General features: G+C 31.1%; 1 protein-coding gene across 1 annotated transcript in view; it reads right to left on the bottom strand.

Moving 5' to 3' along the window:
• Rnb (R and B) overlaps positions 1-21,490 on the bottom strand; it is a 32,320-nt gene that overhangs the window by 4,820 nt on the left and 6,010 nt on the right. The window contains exons 3-5 of the mRNA XM_067279119.1: positions 13,951-14,137; positions 7,574-7,736; positions 4,637-4,826 (exon numbers count right to left, since the gene is read on the bottom strand). Coding sequence (XP_067135220.1) covers positions 4,637-4,826; positions 7,574-7,736; positions 13,951-14,137 — 540 coding nt within the window. The remainder of the gene's footprint in view (positions 1-4,636; positions 4,827-7,573; positions 7,737-13,950; positions 14,138-21,490) is intronic.

Raw genomic sequence — 21,490 nt, 5'->3', positions numbered from 1 at the left:
TAAATGCATGCAGTGCTATCACACCAGATGTGTTGCACAATGTTGTGCATGAATGGGAGAGGCAGCTATGGGCTTTCCTACAAGCTCATGGGCAGTACATTGAGTACATCATGTAATGTGCACAACTTGATAACTGTTTGAGGTAGGTCAATAAATATTTCATCAATAAATTCTTTGTGAAATTCTGATTGTAAATGATGTGTCACATGACTCCCTTCCCATTTACAGTTTTGGAATTGCACTCAAGATGGCAGCTGTGTGTAACACATATTAATCTGTTTCCCCCTTCATCTAATGTGTTTCTGACATGAGTGAATTAACTTTGGGTACATTCTATATTCTGTAGCAGGGGTGTTAAGTAAGTTAAGGGGTGTTATTTTCCCACCCTGTATTATATCTTAGTAAGCAACTAATTATTACAATATTATATCTTATTTATTTCACTAACTGATTAAGTAATGTTTTAATTTGTATTTCAACATCACTTATAAATCTACTTATTTTTAACCCATTACTGAGCTTGAGGAATATCATTAAAGATAGTTTTCTGAAAGCATCTTTCCCAACTCAAAAAGAATAAAAATATACAGTCTAACTCGTTTATAATGTCATCCATGGGACCGGAAATTTTTTGACGTTATAACCGAGTGTCATTATCTGAGAGGTCTATTATTATCATAATAAACTTATTATCATATGTATAAAAATGCAAACTACATTTATCTTAAGTTTCAATAATGGCGGAACTTCTGGTTTTGAGAATAATGTCGAATCAAAAGGCAAAAAAGGTTAAACTAATGTGTGCCAATTAAAAATAATTCAATTATTTCTTTATAAACTGTTTGATGTAATATGTTATATTAAAAATAATAGAATATTTAACAATTTAGCATAAAGTAATTTAAAAATGAGTACATAATAACTGATCCTCACGTCGTTAAAAGTGTAGCAAACCTCACCCCACAGAAGTCAGGTGGTGAAAGTACCACCTACAGTCATTCTAGGAAGTGGACTCTGACCCTAGGACTAAACACATAGTATTTTCTTTGTGAAATAAAATTTGTAATCTAATTTTGTAAATTTGGGAGTGCTTCAAATATGACGTTAAAACAGGGTTTTATGTCGTTACAAGTGGGTTTTTAACATTATCTGGTATAGTAAACTTGTGGGACTGAAAAAAATTTGACGTTACATTAGGGTTGTCGTTACATCCGATGATGTTATAACCGAGTTAGACTGTAGTTATTAGATTCTTAAACTGTAAAATACAAGTATTTGTAAAATTTTGATATTACAGTTTTTGAAAGTAAAATTACTTTCTCAAAATTTATTCAAAATTTCAATGTTGTACTTTAAAATTTTACTATTTCAGTCAGAATTTTTTGGTAAAGCATAGAAAAAGATATAATAAATATGAATATTAAATATCCCAATATACAAAGTAATAAAGATAGTAAAATTTATTGGTTTAATGAAGATTTTTTCATTTCTATTATAAAACATAAAATTAAACAAAAATTTACATAATATAAAATTATAAGGTAGTTACTAAAATAAGCATAAAACACTTTTTGTGGAGTATAATATACAATAAATGTGAAAAATTCTTGTTGTTCTAGTAATTTCAAACATGAAATGTACATTGTCAGAATGCAGTTCTGTTACTATGGAAGCATAAGAATAAATCCAAAAAAAAACAAAAACGAAAATAGAATGTAAAGAAACTACATCACTAGAAAAAAAGCACAAAATTGTTGTGTCAAACTTATCATACAGGAACACACGTGAGGAGAAGACATTATTATTTAACATACATTATTTCTGTACAAAGTGGTGGAAATACATTTCCATCACTTTGTACAGAAATATAATAAAAGTATTCTATCTAAGTCAGTTAAATAATAAAGTCTATTCTCTTTCCCATGCAAGTTCCTATATGATAAGTTCGAATAATAACCTGAAATGCATTTCCACTATTCTGTACAGAAATAATGTATATTAAATAATAGTCTATTCTGTTCTCCTAAATTCTAATAAATTGTGTGTGTTCCTATATAAGTTCGAATGAGCAATTTTGTGCTTTTCCCCCAATGAACGTAGAAAGCAATCAAGAATTAAACTACATCACCTTCACATTAAACAGATATGAACAAAACTCAAAATTATGGATTTTTAACAAAACAAATTATTAATAAAATGAAAACAAAATTAAAATTAAAGAGCAAAAGCTATTCCATCTTGTTTAGTATCTCATAACTGATAGACACATGCTTGTCTATCAACTGTAACATGCTATATTAATAAGATCTAAATGCTCTGTAAAAAGCATTTCTCCCTCCTGTTTATTTTGCATATATAAAAGTTTAAGTATTTTTCAGTTAGTTACTTATATTGATGTATGCTTATATTACATTAACAGATCTGCTGGCACTACCCGGGCGAAAAGTAACAACATTAAAATGAAAACCATATTAAGAGTGATTATTTTATCCTACAATTGTCATGTTTATCATGTGTTAAATAAGTTATAATAAGAAAAAAAAAATGTAACACAACAAAATAAAAAATGACAAAAATCTAACAATATGTTAGTTAAAGAGAAACTAATGCACACCAATAACTCAAAATGCTTCTTAATTGATTAAGACCAGAATATGAACATGTTATACAAGGCATTAGCTGCAAAATGAGAGGCCAGTTTAGTATACTGACATAATTGCATGGTTTACAAACTACTTCACAATAGAAAGAATGCAGTCAACAAAGTTCCTATAAGAGATGACAGATTCAATAAAGATCTTGAGTACACACGATCAACAAAATGATCCCTCTGTAAGATACTAGCAGAACATAGTTATGGAATAAATAACAGGAAACACACCATAGCCCTTGCCATACATGCTTCAAAGAATGATTTACATGCTAATATCGAAAATGCCACCCTCGTTAGGAAAGTCCAGCAAATACAGCATATTAGAGCACATGAAGCATTTGAGATGTTCAAATCTGAAACAAAAGGTGTTTGTATTAATGTCAAGGAAGAAAAGAGCACATAGTACACCTGGCAGGCCTTTAATGATGACATATTATCAACTATGATGTAAAGTGATACCAATAATCGACAACCATTATTTAACAAAAGTGATTGTGCACAATATAATTTTATACAATAAAAAATTTCTTAAATTCATCACACCACAAAAAATTTTATTTGTGAAAATTCTTTCCATTTGGTAATATGTCATTGTATTATCCACACTCAACCTTTATGTAACATTACTGCTAAACAGACTGTTGTTAGATATTGATGTTAAAATAATTGTCTTGTATGTTAAATGAATACTTTAGTTGAAAAATATTGAGATAATTGTATATTTTAAAATTTTTCCTCTCCATTTTGTAATACGTCATTGTTCATTTTTACATTCCAAAATTGGAATGTTAAAGGATCTGAAGACAATCTGAATAAGAGATCAAAAGTATTTGTCTATTAAAGTCATTTACTGGAATTTTCAGGTTTTAAAGCTTGTAATTTATGAAAAAAATCTACTTTGAAGAAGAAAAGAAACAAATCAGTCTTACTTAAATTCATATAACAAAAATAAAAACAATCAAATTTTGAGGCAAACAGATCAAAGATTCACGCTCTGCATCCTAAAATGTCCAAGTAATATTTTGTGCCTGCTAAGAATGTGTACAGAATGATGAAATTTCATTAGTCATAGACAGGAACTGATGTTTTTCAACAAAAAATTAGTCATTGACTTCTGCCTGCACAAGAAGATAATTTAAGGGTTTCTAATTTTACTTTAATGTACCATTCACAACCAATTATGAAATGGTAATCAGTCAACCAATCAAATTTTGCAAGAAATAAACCAAATATTTACAAATGACACCCTCAAAAATCTTAACATATTTTGTGCTCTTTGGTAACTTTGTATTAAGTAATTTTCCAAAAAGAAAGTAAGAACAACACTGAGTGCAGTGTTGTTAACAGGGTTTTTTGAATTTTGCTGGCACTTTTGTATAGGTGATATGCATCTGCCATCACACCTTTGATGTGGGTGTATGCATGCACTGCATGATGCTTCAACATCTTGCGTAATCAAACTTTGATCACACACATAACAAACTTTAATTTTGATTTAAATGATATTTATTTCATTTAAGTTAGAATATTGTATTCTACATTTTAAATTTTGTTTGCTTGAAGATGGCAAACATAAGTTTGTTGAAAGTACTTGCAAAAATAAAAAACTGTTAACATTGCATCAGTATTGTTCTTACTTTCTTTTATGTGATATTTGGCATGAGCTATCAAGACGCATTGTGTAATTTTCCTATTCAAATGCCACCATCCCACCAGTCAGATAGAAAAAAGGGCACATTGAAGGTAGACGGTTGAAGTTAATTCAACCAAAAGTAGTCATTGACCTCCTCCTAGACAAGAAGATGGTATCCAAAAAAGTTTTATTGTATTTGCTCAAACTGTGTCAAAATATATAAAAAACTAACTGACTAATTTTCTTCTTTATACATTAAATAAAAGCATATATAATAAAAACATTGAAAATTGTTAACAATTATCTCAATGATATTCTTAGATATAAAATAAATAAAATATTAATGTTACCTGGTTTTCTGTTTTGATTGTTTTCAATATTTTTAATGAAAACGGGTATTACACCACTGCTACCTAGACTAGGTCTAATTGCAGCTTGAGTAGTAAGATTGATTAAAGATGTTAAAGCATATTCAGATACGTCATTATCAGAATGATTACTTAATGTAATTAGTTCATCGAGTCCCTGACCTCCTTGAATCTATGTTAAAATAAATAAAATATAATTAAATATTGTTTTAAGAATTACAGTAAAATTCCAGAAGAATGATATTTTATAAATTGGATAATGCCACTTTTTGAAATTTTTGTTACTTCAAGAAATTATATAAAGACTAAATAAATAATAAATATATTTTCAGTAAAAAGTTTCTATTTCATTGTTTTTCATTTTTAAAAAAGAATTAAACAGGAAAGTCCCTTCAAACATTATTTGTTTGAAAGGCACTTTCCTTTTGATCTTAAACATTAAGGTCCAAAAGGCAACAAAGACAATGTCAGAAAAAAAGAACAGTAATACATTTGATAAAATGGCCATAACATTAAATACAAACTCAGAAAATTTCTTTAAAAAAAAATTTTCAAATAAGACAATACATAAAAGACTGTTATTTCCTGAGGTGCGAAAAGGACAAGATGACACTTTTATGTATTGTCTCCTCTGGAAAATTTTTTAATAAATTTCCTAAGTTTGTAACATTAATATATTTTCAAAACTTTTTAGATTGAATTAATTAGTCAGTTGATACATTTTTCTCTAATTTTATTAAACTTTTTCTTTTTAAAGTAACTGTTCTCTAACATTTTTGAATTTTTTGCATCTTAAATTGTGTAAATTTTCATTTATTATTAATTTTCTTCATTCTTTTTCCAAAATAAATATACAGTAGAGCATCGTTTATCCGAATCAATTGGGGACTGGGGTTGTTCGGTTAACCGATTGTGTACGAAAAAATATATTAACCTGTCCGATGTTGAAATTTTTCTCCGTTGCATGTCGCTTTGTGTTGAATTTTCGTCGATTTTAAGCCTAACGAAAATTTTTATAATAATAATCAAGGCTATTGTATCGTTAAAAATTATTTCTTTATTTTGTACAAACAAAATAAATATATTGAAAAATATATAAACAAAAAAATTATACTTTAAAAGTTAATCTAGTATCAAAAACGTTCGATTCAGTACGACACAGTCCGACCGGAAAGCTTTCGGTTAACCAACGTTTCGGTTGACCGGTTTTCGAATAAACGATGCTCTACTGTATTATATATTTTTTGTATTATTAATGTTATTGTTAATGTTATTGTTTTTGTATTATTATTATATATTTTTTATGTTATTAACATAACATAAAAAATTATTATTTGTAATTCTGGTCAATGGTTTCATACAATTTTTAAATTTAAATATAAATGCAACATACTTAGCTGAAAACAAAGAATTTTCAATTAGCAAGTTAAAAATTTTAATTTCACTCATCTGGTAATATTTGTTGTTGCAATGCTGTAAATTCTGAAAAATTCCATTATTTCAAATACGTCATTTTTTCTAAATAACATATTTTTAAAACAGTTCTAATCTATAACCCATGAATTACAAAATGAGTCAATTTATTTGACTCACTAAAAGTTAGCTAACTTTAAACAAACGTAAAAAATGAAAATATAAAATGCAATAAACAAATAAAAATACCATTAAACACACAATAATATAAATAAAATACTATTTTTGATTCTATTTTGAATAAAGCTATCAGAGAATGAGATTTTCACCTATAAATAAAATACAAATTTTCAAATTAAGTTTGACATTTTTTGATTTTATTACTATTTTTTTTTAACTAAAAGAACTCTATGTTATGGATAAATTTACTGATGTACCAAACCATATACAGTAATACCCCAAACTTACGCTATAGGTGGGACCGAGTGATAACCGCGTAAGTCGAATTCGCGTAAGTCGGGGTATAATTTCGCATATAAATACATACAAATTATTTTTAATTGGGGCTGGAGACTAAAGAAAACAATAATTTAGGAAAAAATGTTTAATAAAATCTTAGATAATAGATATGTATAAAAAATTATATTATTAAAATCGTAAACCAAAGTTATTTTGATGTAAAAGGCTTCATAAAATCTAACAAATTCGTCTGACGGCTCAAAGATTGTTTTTTTCTCCTGCAAAATTTCCTCATAGCATGCTAATAATTTTTTTATTTCTCGTTTTGTAGAAGAAATGTGCTCTGCGTTGGAGTCTATATTTTCTAAAATTTGTAACCCCTTTTCATTTTTGTATTGAAGTCTTCAATAATGTTAACTTTACATTCCAAAGATAAAGTTTTTCTTTTCTTGTTCACGCAGAAGAATCAGTTCTACTTTGTTTGGATGACATAGTAGAGTCTCTCAAGTCTCTGTAGATATAACAAACACGGAAATAAATAACACAAAATAAATTGTAGCTATGCGTCGATTCCGCGCGACACATCCGAACATGTAAGCTGAACAAATAGTGTGGGGGGAGTGAGTAATCAAGAGTTGCGTGGCGCTCAAACAAAAGACGAATCAATGAGATTTAAAAATCGCATAATTCCAGGTTCGCGTAAGTTAGGGTAGCATAAGTCGAGGTATTACTGTAATAAATTGTCTTTTTACTGACCATAAGTCATCAACCATTGTTTTTATACAACTGTAATCATCAACATCTGTGGTTGTTACCATTGATTGCTGCCTCTGGCAGTTGACCTAACCAAGCACATCTATTCTAGTCCATTCATTGTTTTTAATTTTAAATTTTAAGCCCATTCTAAAAAAAATTTAATTGGTTTCATTCCAGACATAAAACCAAATGTTGCCAGAATGTTTTTTTCTTAAGAATTCAATTGAAATGTAGTTTGTATATTTATTTTTGTAATTAAAAATTTAGAAAAATTTTTAAACTTTTACTTACTTGTTGAGCACATTCTGCACTACAATTTTGTGTCAGCCAAGCAATTGCTCTTGCACTGTTCTTCTTTAAATTATTGTTTTCTGAACTTAATAATTCAACTATCGGAAATATACCTTCATGCTGCACAATTTCTATTCGATGTTCTGGTGTATTTCCCAATATTCTAAAAAATAAAATTATCATCTTATTTTTTAAACTTTTCATTTTGTCATAATTTTTTTAATGTGATTTCATTATTAAAAAAATTCTGAAAAAATTAAAAATTTTAATGAGACATCAAAGTCATGCAGTTTACTTATTTTAACTGCATAAGATAGCAGATAAAAATTATAATAGAGAAAAATCAAACTCATATTTCACCTTTCATTGTATAATTAAAAACACTGAATAAATAAAATTTTTAATAAGAACTTTCCAAAAAGTCCTTATACCCCTCATCAGTTACAAGTATAGGGAAATCAAAAAGATTAATTACAAGGAATAATATAAATAAACATCACTAAGCCCAATGAGTATATAATGAAATACCAACGATTGCCTTAAAAAATTCATTATATACTCATCGGGCTTAGTGATGTTTATTTCTACTACATATATACCTTGCTGGGTAGTACGTTAAATGGCTGAGTGCCATTGTGGAGTTGTTCTTAGGCCATGGACGTAGGAGTCGTCCCCAGCAGTACCGTATTTATCCAAGTAAGGTTATATTTAAATTAATATACTTCTGGAAGCGAAGACTTGCTCGGGGTCCGGGTGGCGTAACTGGCAAGCAGAGGTTGCGGGTTCAAGTCCCGCCCCGGGTCAGTTCTTTTATTCCAGAAGGTTCTAAATTTATTTAATATTTACTTAAATTATAGTTATTAACTTAGATAAGAGATGGTACCTAACATCTACCTCTAGTAACAAACTACTTTATATCAATCATTTAATTAGCCAATTTATAACTCAATTTTTAAGGTGATTGTTGGTATTTCATTACAAGGAATAAACTTGGAAATGCAAATGAGGAATTACAAATGTTATCCCTTGAGCCCATGGTAAATAAATGTTTGAGATTCAAATGTTTTTTGTGATGTACGACGAAGCAGTAACAAACCAGGCTAACTCACGACTTTGTCACTTCTACTCCTCCCATGTAAACTTTTTGTTTGATCACCCAGTATAACTTATTCACAAATTCGTACTTTTCGTCATTAAACAACAAAATTATTAAAAGTCCACATCCACAAAGCTAACAACATTATTGAAGTCACTTGTCTGATTTTAATAAAAAAATATTATGACAAAAGTAAAGACATAAAGATGAAAAAGTTAACAGAACTGTAAATATACTTATTAATATTAACAAAACATCTATGAAATTAGTTTATTTATGGTATAAAATTAAAGAATATTTTTATTCCTTAGTTACATTGAAATATATCAATTTAATACTGAAGATTTAATATTTTTGAAAAAGAAATGCTATACACAAAATATAAGAGAAGCCGATTGTTAACATTCTCATCTACAAAAATATTTCAAACAACTTTCTTTTTTGAAGAAATAGTTCACAAAATATGAAGATCAGATAGAGATTGTTAATTATTATTATTACAGTGGAATTATCATTATTACAGTGGGTTTAAAAATTTCCTGACTATATGACATGTTTAGTATGGTAGCTTTCTATGTGTACTGATGTGAGACCCTAATGATCTAGACTTTTGTATAGTGTGCATGGTATGATACCTGGGTAGGAAAGGACTAGTAGAACAAACGCTTATCCATTCTCCACAGATGCTATATTATGTGGGAAAGTTCTAAGTATTTATTAAGTTTTTCAGCGTATGTATCTTTTATGTTGTGGGCATTTGGTACAGCTATATCAATGCTGCAAATGATTTTGTTTTGTTTGTGTAGCTATAGATCTATGGCATCTGACATTTTGTTTTGTTGATTATAGCTCAGACATATATTTTGTATGTGTTGTTTTCTACAACCGTCTGAAAAGTGTATTTGTAGTACGGTTCCTTGGTATATACAGAGTGTAATGAAAGTTTCTGGTACATTAGAAATTTTAATTGTCTTTTTTCAAAGTTTTGTTTGATATTTAAAGTGATGTTCAATTTTCACACTATTAATGTGGAATTATAGCTTAGAACCTACTGACACTTAGGAAGTGAAAATTAGCAGGAAAACTATATTGACAGATGTCTTATGACAATTGCTGAAAAAATGTCTTAAATTGCTGATTATTACTGGAATATTTACATGATAAGATCATCTTTATGTAAGGGCTTTGACTCTGACAAAGGAAACTTGTGCTCACGTAATCTTTTATTGTGATGTTTTGCTCGACAGAATGAAAATACAATTGAGATTGTCTTCATAAATTTTGCTTGGAAAAAGTTTCTGGAACATGCTAAAAACTTTTGTTACGTATTTTTTCTTTACTGATGGACTGCCATTACTTTTGCATCTAGCTCCAAATCACCAAAGTGCATGAGTATGAACAGATCAATTCCATCAATACAAGTCTCAAAATTTGACCAAAGTTCATGGTTGCAGGACCAATCTCCCAATATTCAAAAACAGAAATGATGAAAGTTGATAAGAATATTAACATAAACAATGAATACTATTGCCATAAAATTACTCCAAAATATACTGCTGTACTCAAGGATATAAAGATATTTGTTGATGCAGGATGGATCTAAATGCCACACATGTAACCATGACTGCTCTTGATCCATCTGGTCTGAAAATTTGGAAAGACTAGTTTAAAAATTCTCTGCATCTTATTCCAATTTTTGTAACCCTTTCCCAAGGAAGTCTGATTAAAAATGATAAGACACATTGACTATTAACATAACTACACTATTTAAGAATAATAAATGGCAAATTATTTCCATTTTTGTGTAATCCAGAGAAATAAGTTCAATCTCAAAATTAACAGTTTTACCAGAAACTTTTGTTACAACCTGTACAAGTTTGTATTTATGTTCAAGCTATTCATGTTATTTGGTTATTTCAATGGAAATAGTTAGTTTATATTAAAAGCTTGTAACTAATATGATGTATAGTTTCATGCATTATGTGGCATTTTTTACAAGTGTCACCTGTGAGCAGAGCAGTCAAGAGAGAAAAAGAGCTGGAAATTTTCTTGGGCTCACAGAAAACTTACAGCCAATAGTGGTTTCTACCTGGTTCTAGTGGCTATTTTTTAATAATAGAAAATGAAATTGCCTTTTATTAATAAAAAAATATTTTACATATTTCATTTGTTCAAATCTAGATAGCTAAAGAGGCCTGTGAATAGGAAAAGGACACCATACATGTTCTTAATAACCCTGTCTGCAAGTATTGTGTCTTCAAAATGTGCTTCTTATAGTTTCTTCCATATATGACTGGCCTTTAGAGCAGTCATTAACCCTCTTGTCTCTCTAAATAGGTATTCACAAGTCTGTCAGTTTGATGCAGTTCTGTCAATATGATTCTGGCTAAGATCATTAGAGTAATTAACATGGTTCTACTTCCAAGCCCATTTGATGGTGTCTATGCATTTTGTATGCCTGTTAGATCAAGGTGATGGAAATCTGCTCCTAACCTTTTACTCAAAAATGCCCCACAAACTCAATAATATTCAAGTGATTTGGGTAGCCAAGGTAAATACTTGAGTTCAGCTTCATGTGCCTCAAACCAAGATCAAAACATCCAGCAGTACACTGCCATCTGGAAACAAAGTTTCTATCATGGGAGAAGTTAATCATTTAGAATATGCAAATACCTATGGACTGTTACTTTACTTTGAGGAAAACTATCAGACCCAACAAGTTAAAAGATATTGCACCCCAAATCATACAGGAATCTCCACCAAGCTTGACAGTGTTTTGTCAAGTGCTTCACCTAACGATCTCCAGATAAACACAACCAGAAGTGGAAAACACAGTGAAAACTGACTCATTGGACTATATCACGTTTCCTTGTCTCTGGTGTCCATATTTTGTACTCTTTGCACAACTGCACATGCTGTTTGATGTTTCCTGGTGTCAAGAAAGATTTGGCTATTGCAGCCATGCCATTGGTATTATCTTTATGCAGTGCACATTGGACTGTTTTCACTGATACTGGTACCTTTGCCCTTGTAGCCAATTCTGCAGTGGTTTACATTGCTGTAGTTTTGTTTTCTCCTTACAGTTTAACAAAGTGCTCTTCTGTCTCTCACATTCAGCTTTGACTTTCAACCACAACTGCTTCTGTTAGCAGATTTTTCTCTGTCTTTGCATACTGAGATGAGTAGATCTTGATACACCCATGAACTCAGCAACTCAAGTCAGAGAAGCCTTTACTAGGAATGCACATACAATCATTCCCTTTTGGAAGTCTGTTAGGTCTGACACAATCATGCCCCAAAAACAGGAAAATAGCTTTTTCAACAGCAAAAGTAAAGAAGTTTATCAACAATGATATAAGCTACACAAACGAGGAAAAAGGATGGTACCTGTGACTGCACATTTTTCAGGAAGAGTTCAATTTGTGCAAAACGAAGAGTGTTCAAATTATTTTGTCCAAACCCTGTATGTCACTTTAGTCAAGAGTTATGTAAGGACATTAATAACAGAATTACATAATAAAATCTGTCTTGACCTAACACTGTCATAAGAGATTTGATTTCTCAAAAACTCATTTCCAGACATGTTTAATATACCTTTTTCTCTTTATTTTCTGGAGAAAAAACATTTATCAAAGTTCATCCCACTCTGAAATAGTGAGATGAACTTAATGATTCTGAAATAATCACCTTGTGTATATATATCTAAACATATAAAATTACTTGTCCTGACTGACTGAGTGATTAATTCATCATCACCCAGAGCAAACCACTGAACCGAAAGTGGTGAAATTTGGTACACAATCAGGGTACATCATGAAAATGCACACTAAGAAGGGATTTTTTGAAATTCCCCCATGGGGGAGAGGGAGAGCATTAAGGCTTAACCTGAAGAACAGCTTCTACTGTGCTGTTTTAGATATGATTTTTTGTTTTTAACTACATTTAGTCTTCATTCAATACTTAGGTGTATTAAATTGATAACATTTCAGACACTGTTATAAATATTTTTATATATTTCAATTTTTTAACCAAATGTTTGAACCATTTTAAATTTGAATTTGATATTGCATATTTGATTATAGAATGATTGTAAATGTTCCATAAAATTGATCAGGTTGAAAATGTTCGTTTGAAGCAGTAAAATGATTCTCAGCAATAAGGGGTATTTGTTATATAACAATTACTATGGTTGTCGAAGATTACTATTGATAGTAATAACTTAATTTCCAAACGTGCAATATTTACCAAATCATCCAATTCGTTTGCGATCAAGCAATGCGAGACTTATTTGTTGCTAGTATATATATATATATATATACATATACACACACACACACAGGATGATATATACATACATACAGGATGATATATACATACATACAGGATGTTTACTTTAATTACCCAGTTTGCAAATTCTCTTTTCAATGCTATCCCCACTCCATTCATTGCTTTCATTCCCCTGAAAAGTAAAGCTTGATATCATCACTCACTAATTCTCCAGATTCTTCCCATCTCACTTCACTCAGTTCTACTATGTCTAATTTATTTTCATCTCATTCTTCAGATTTTCCAGTTTTCTGGCCTTCCTTAAAGTCCTCATGTTCCAATTCTCAAGAGTCTTGGTGGGGGATTTTTCAGGCTGATGATCTAGGGAGCCCCCTTCTTCCTCTTACTGGGCAAGGAGTTACAGTTGGAAATTGCTGCAACCCCAATGCTGTTCTTCTCTCTAATTCTACTTGTGCTCATCTTACTAGGGAGGTTGTTACATTAGTAATAAAGCATAGTAGTTTCCTGTTACTTTCTATGCTTCTTTCTCGTGTTATATCACAAAAAATTAAAGTTTTTACTCTTTGTTAATTAAAATTTACAAAATTTTATAAATCTGCTGGATTGTTTGAAAAATTCAAACCAGTAATGTCATATATATATCCCATTACTGGTTTGAATTTTTTGAACGATCCAGCAGATATATATATATATATATATATATACTATGTATGTATGTATATATACTATTCAGTTTTTTCATATATATATGGAAAAAACTGAATATGCTCTACTAAAAAAATATGAATTACTTTAATAGAAATCTGTAGAAAAATATTTTCATAACTATTTATATTAAATCTGTTCATTGTACACTTCTGATAATGAAATAATAAAATGAAAACATAAAAAAAATATGATAATTTTATAATTATACATTGTAAAGATTAAGTCTATTTAAATACAAAATTCACAATTTTAAACAATTTAAATATAATCACATAAAACTACTAACCTCAATGCCCGAACGGCCGTAAGTTGACATTCTACATCTTTCGTCGACTGTAAAAATTTGATGATGATAGGAATTGCTTTTAATTTATGGATACATCTCGCACAATCACTATCGATAGCGAGATTAGACAATGCTCTACAGGCACGATTCTGTACGGTTTCTGAAGCCAGACATCGAAGAATGCGAACTAAAATTTATATTTTATATTAAATGTAAATACAGAAAATTGAAATCTTTTTTTGCAATAAAAAGTTTCTCTAACTTATTAAACTTCTGTAATGGCAACAAAACTAATTTATATTTTACTAAAATTATAAAACAAAATACATATATAAAATTATTTTCTTTTAATAAGAAATAATGTCTAAAATTTAAGATGTAATAATAATTTTGATTTAATGTAATTGAACAATTTTAAAATAAATCACAGACTGTATTTATGTAATTAAGAATATATAGGGAAAAGTATTTATATATGAAGAATGGTTTCAAATTTATTAGTAATTTTGTAACTTAAAATATAAAATTTAAAATTTGAAAATGCAGATTTACTCATCTTTGGTTTTGATCAAATTTTTGAAATTATGCAATTATAAATTTTTATTGCTAAATGATAAAACATTAAAAAAATATTTAACCAAATATACATCCACCATATATCAAAAGAATACTACAGAAATTCATTTGTAACCACCTACCTCTGCATCGGTACAATATTATAGGACATGTGAATTTTTACGAGATGTTACAGTTACAGCATCTCGCAATGATGCAATGATGCAATGATGAATATGTAATTGGCTTTGGCTTTGAAGTGTTATATACCTCTATCCACCTGGAACCCTGCTTCTGCCATCTTAGGGATTCCTCTTTGAACATGTTAGCCTCTCTCCTACCTTCATAGACAAGTTCTAGAACTGGCAAACATGGCAACATACTTTTCATTCATCCAGTTTGATGAAATCATGTACTTGCAAGGGAGAGGAGTGCCCATGGGTAACCCCCTATCTGGGAAAATTTGTAAGACGGTCTTAAGATCTTCAGAGAACTCTATCCTGCTGAAATATAGCACACAAATCCACATTTTTGCCAGATACACAGATGATGTACTTATGGAACAAAAACCTGACATAAAGGAATTCTTGGTTGATGTCAATAACAATCTTTATAGGCTAAAACTCAACCTAGAGAATGACTGTGAGGCCCATTTTTTGATAAGGTCAAATAATCTACTAGATTATATCTGGCTATAATATGGCTACTAATCAATTATTAAATATTAACTATTTTTGCCTAGAGGTAGGTGTTAGGTGCCATTTCTTGATAAATTTAAATAGTATTTATTTATTAAATAGTAGCCATATTATAACCTGATATAAACCAGCAATCATTTAGTCTTAATGAAAAAATCAGATTAACTTAACTTAAAATATAAAATTTTAAGTTTCTTTCACAAGCTATACGTTTCCGTGTAGCTTGTGAAAGAAGGGTTAATTTGAATACTAGGCAATTCTTGTCGACCATAAGCAAAGTGCGCCAATGGTTGCAAAGTAATAATGTGATACTCATGAAAGCTGATAAATCGAAAGGAATAGTACATACCAAATGGGATATGTATAACAAGAAAATACAAGAATACATCGAGAACACTGATTGCCAGCTAGCACCCTGCAACTACTTGGAGTCATCACAGCGAAGGGTCAAAATATTCACAGCAACCCCATTGGCATGCCTGTTGCATATGCAGAAAGCTACAGTTCTTGCTCCAAAGGCGCCAAGAATATTTACTTTTGGAAAAACTCATAAACCAGGTTGCCAAATACGGCTGGTTATAGAAAAATGTAATTCTCCGACGTTTCGCATTGAAAAGCAATTAGTACAATTTATTCATTCTAAAGAACAAAGTTACCCCTTCACTATCACCAACTCGCTACAATTGATAGAGAAGCTTAAAAACATTGCTCTCAAGGATGATGAGTACGTGACTGTTATGGATTATGAATTGTTATATCCCTCTATAAAATTACCATGTTTCTGTGCATTAAGGGATTTCCTTTTAAAAACATCAAGAATTCATACAAATACCATCAACACATCCTGGAGCTGTCTGATTTAATATGTTATACATCCTTCTTTCAGTTTGAAGGGAGAGTTTTCCTGCAGGGCAGAGGGGAGCCAATGAGTAGTCCAATGTTGGCTATACTATGCAATTTGGTGTTACAACAACTCGAAAATACTATTCTTCCTGGATTCCAAAAAGATATTATTCTATACACCAGACACATAGACGACACTCGGCGATTCCTAAATGATATCAATGATAACCCTTATGGTTTAACTTTACAACTGGACCAGGAGAGCTATAATGATGTTCATTTCCTCGATATTAATATCACCTGCGAAGAAGGGGAAATCAAGACAAACATTTACTGGAAACCGGGTCTAAATACTATCATTATCCTGAATCAATCGGTAGATCCCAGGCATATTAAGTATGCGGTGTTCCGATCTTGGATCAAGCATGCCTACACTCATTGCACAAACATATGTGATACCTACAAAGAATTGGATTACATACTCGAGACAGCAACACAAGTTTACCAGAGAAATATAGTAGAAAAACTTATTACAACGTTCCAGAATTGAAGTAATCACTCTCCCACGGATAACAGTAAACAAAAGATGGTAATCAATTATTATCCCTTCTTGAACAAAATGCTAAACAAAATTGCTAAAGCCAATAATATACGTATCATTTACCGACGTAATCCAACAGTTTACAAGTTGTTAAAGAATGACAAGAAGAGAGAAGATTGGAACTCTAACAGGGGTTTACTCCATACCAATAAAGGACCAACGAATTGATTCGGATATTGTTTATGCGGGAGCTACTTTACGGCACTTAAAACAAAGGATCAAAGAGCACCAGTACTCGATTAATAAGAATCTAGACAGTACGGTTCTAGCATCATACGCCAAGCAACAGGATATTAATGTATTATGGGACTCTGCTTCCATCATCAAGCCGACAAACAATAGGCATACAATCAAACATCTAGAAAAGCTAGAAATATATAAAGCGCAAGAAAAAACGGGATGTATTAATCATAGGGACGCGAATTCTTTATCAACCGCATGGAAATCGTTTTATAATGATAAACAATAACAACATACAAGGATGCAGCCACGTATTTTGTTATATAATTTTATTCATTTATTGTATAATATATGTATATTAGTCATCATGCGCGATCTATTTGTAGTTGTGCATGCGCATTTATTATTTTTTGTATTTAATTGCTTATATTCGATTTTAGTGTTCTTTTTGTTAATTTGCATTTTAACTGAGGATGACTGTTAAAAACGATCGAAAAAGTCTTTATTTTGTTAAATATTTGTGCTAGATGATTAAAGGTGCAAATTTTCATATTAATTCTAACTTCCAGTATAATTTAAAGTTGGTATTTAATGAGTATATAGTAGCAATATTATAGGCTGATATAATCCAGTAGATCATTTGGCCTTAATCAAAAATCAGGTTAATGGACGTTTTTATCACTTTTTGGATATTCTTATCATACTTAAGGATGCTGGAATAAAGACTGAAGTTTTTCAGAAACCTTTGTACAACCCTCTATTTATTCCATGAATCAACTACACTACAAGTTAGGCACTTTCAAAGTCTTGATTAGAAGGAAATCCTCTGTTTGGATGCTGTCAACAGATAGGGAGAGCTAAGCAACCTTAAAACATCAAAGTAACCAAAAAACCAGCTCTTGGTTATCATCCTAAGATCATATAAGCACTCATTGATGACAACTGGAACACCACAGCTGTGGACAGATGTAACATTATCAAAGTGAACTATAAAGTGATCAAGTCCCTTGGTAATGTGCTGCCCTTAAACAGGAAAATATTGTATACGAGGAATCCTACAGTTTACAAACTTCTTCAGAATAACAAAGACCCAGTAGATCCAGACCCATTGAGAGTTTCAGATATCTACACAGTATCTATCATGGATGACAGGGTAGCAGGTGACTTAGTATACATAGGAGCCATCATGATACATAGATGATTCTTAACTTCACGATAAAAGGAATATAAATATCATGTTAAGTCACTCCTTCCATAATCCTAGCTAGACAATTTGGTCAAGATTCAATGGAATGAAACAAAGGTCAGCAAGCATATCAGAAACAAGCACCTCCTTAGTTACATTGAGGCCCTCAAAATCTATAAATCAATGCATAAGGGAAATTCTGTCAACTACAAGGACCTGAACACAATATCAAGAGCTTGGAAATCCTTTTTTGAAGTCTATACAATGTAAAGAGAAATGCATTTTGTTACTATTTTTTCATCATTTTTTTGAACATGTCCCAGCTATGTCTGTTATTATTTGTAAATGTTCAATTTTTGGAACATCAACCTCATAAAGAACGTTAAAACTGATCAAAAACATTAATTTTTCAAGTTCAAAAATTAATGTTTTTACTGCTATTCAAGGTTGCATGTGACTGAGTAAGTAAAATAAAAAAATTTGATATTAAAAATGTAAAATGTAAATGTAATGAAATTAATAAATTTACTAATGTCGGGTCAGCTAAGTCCACAAGTTTCATCGAAAGCTAGTTGTCGAACTATGAAGAACTCCCGTATAATTATCATCAGTGTTGCTGCCTGCATTTGGTGAAACTACCCTGACAGCGCCTTCGTTCTACCCTAGATTACCCTAAATTGAGAAAACTCCCCGAGCTCGACCGTTATCGAGCTCATGTTCTGATAAAAAAAAAAATAAGACAAACAATTCTATGACGCAGATCCCTGTACTAATATCATGAAATAATAATCAGAACAATTCTTAATTCATTGTTTTTAAAAATCTTAATAACTAAAATGTCTTAGGATTTTTATGTCTTGGGTATTATTAATTTACATCTGATATGTAGAGTGCCAATGGCCCAATGGCACGAAGGTTGAGAAAAATGAAATCCTAGTTGGGTTTAATAGACAGTGTACACCCATGTACCCAGTGGTGATATTCGGCGGGTTCACACAGGTTCGGCCGAACCCGTTGTTAAAATTTTCAGTTTTCTGAGCGGGTTCGCCCGAACCCGTTGTTAAAGTTTTCCGAACGGGTTCGGGCGAACCCGTTGTTAAAATTTTCAGTTTCCTGAACCTTGTTAAACACACGGAACATTTCTCAGTGGGTTTTTTTTTTCAAATATATTAAAATATGCGTATTATACTCTGTAATACTACTAAACTAGGGCCTTATACCCCGTTTGCACCGAGCATTTCAATCTAGATTGTGAGCAAGGTCAGGGTGTATGTCTTGGTGCGATCTCTCTCGACCGTTTCAATCTCGACTGAAACGAGGTTTAATCGCGATTGATTCAAGAGTGTTCTTGAAAGTAGATCCAGTCATAAGAGAGATCTCAGAATGCCATGTGCGCGAGACAATTCAAGATGGCTGTGGAACACGTGTCGGGCTATGGACAGGGAAAGAAAAAGTATAATGTATCTTGAGAGATGATGACATGTGCCTATTTCTAGAAGCGCCATAATGCGGTAAAAAATTTCTCTGCCTGACAAAAAAAAAAAAAAAAGGTCAACAGCTCTAAAATACTATTGTTACCTGGCCTTCTCCCATGGCTCATTACGTTCTAAATACACCACTGATTGTTAGATATATGGTTGCAAGAAAAGGTATTGTATTTCTAGCCAAAACTTCCATTTCATTTGTCGGTGATTGTCAGGGAAAAATTTTCTGCTAGCGAACCCCTTGTTAAATATTTCAAATATCACCACTGCATGTACCTAGCATCAATTGGCTTTATTTCTTTAGCTTCTGTTGTTCTATCCTAAAATCTTCCAGTTATAGAGGAATACAGAACAATTTTAAGCTAAAACTTAGGGCTGTGGAGTCGGAGTTGTGGAATTTTGGTGTTTTAGTCAGTCATAAAAAATCCACCAACTCCGTCTCCTTTTTACTTTTCCAACTTGTTTTGTATATAAATGGAAAAATATTGGAATCATGTCAAATTTGACTCTCTGAGTTTTTTTGCATATCTACAAGTTTGGAGATCTCCTGAACCCAAAAAATGTCAAATAAAAGAGAAAATTTGTGTGTGTTTGTGTTGCATCTAATTTGTTTAATTTCTTATTAATATTCTCCGTTCTGTGATACTAAACAATATCACAGAATGGGTAAAGTTAAAGAAATGAAATTTGACACAGAAGCTTGTGTATAAAGTGGCATTAATGCTATTAATTTTGGTTAATTAAAAGTCAACAGGGTGGAGACATAGAAGGATCATGTGTCATATCTCCAGTGTGATTGGATTTAATGACTATTTTACTCATTATTAGCATTCACAATTTTTTAATAAAACTCATCAATTAAGCTTTTCATCATTTTATAATAGTACAGTAGTGCACGGTTAAGATGTTCTCACATGACATGTTTTTCCCCTAAGTTGTTCAAATTCTGCAGTATCATCATTTTGCCCGTAAGCAGTGGCATCAAAAGATGTCACCGACCCAAGGAAAAAATTTACATGGGCCTCGGGAATGATTGAAAAAAATTGTGGAATGAAGTTCAGGTTCCTGTGAATCCCGGAACCAAGAAATATTATCCCATATCCCACCTCTCTTCAGTCCTGCATATATGACACTTGTTAAAAATTCCTGCATAAGATGTTCCCTCATGAGATGTTACAAAGTATCGATTCCACAAAGCAATTTTTACCCGCTTAAAACGATCACGTCAGTGACCAATAGTGTTTTCCTCAGAAAATGCATGCATAGAAATCCTGTAGTCTCGATAGAAGGGCAGTGCAACGTTCAATATTACTGATATCAGGCATTAATACAGTAATTTATGAAGTTAATTAATTTAACAATCCAATGCTAAGAAACTTTAAATTTTCAAAATTTAGATTACAAATGAATGAATACTTCCCTTTGTTATATATATAACAGCCAGAAAAGTGAAAATTATCGAATACATAAGTTATTTATATATTGACAATGTCATTACTTAGAAGGGTCTTTAGCTTTGGAATAAAAAAGTTTCTACATTCTATCTTTATTAGAATTCTATTTATTGAAGCTTTTTTCTGAGGTCATGTGATGACAGCAGAATTCCCAGGCCTATTATAGTAACAAGTCCACTGCTGGTTGGAGTCAGAATCAGTAAATTTTTACATGACTCCACAGCCCTGCTAAAATTTTTTACGGCAAAACTTGTGGTGCAATGGGTAATAGCGTCAGATCACAGAGCAGTTTTACTATAGATTTACCCTAAATATCAGACTACCTTAAACATTACCCTGAGAGGTTGAAATTACCCTAGAAACGGCAGCACTGATTGTTATGCATTAAATGAGGGATTTTATCCACCTTATTTTAAGGAAAGTATTTCACATGGTGATTATAAAAGTAAATATTATACCTCAAAAATTCATTTTTGTTTACTGATATTAATGAAAATGAAGTAATTGATGTTATCTTGAATATGAGAAAGTCTTCATAC

Source organism: Centruroides vittatus, unplaced genomic scaffold, assembly GCF_030686945.1.
Source record: "Centruroides vittatus isolate TY-2023 unplaced genomic scaffold, ASM3068694v2 contig_854, whole genome shotgun sequence".
In the NCBI taxonomy this organism is placed as follows: Eukaryota; Metazoa; Arthropoda; class Arachnida; order Scorpiones; family Buthidae; genus Centruroides; species Centruroides vittatus.
Note: the sequence above shows the minus strand (reverse complement) of the source record. Positions and strands in the feature narration are given on the sequence as shown.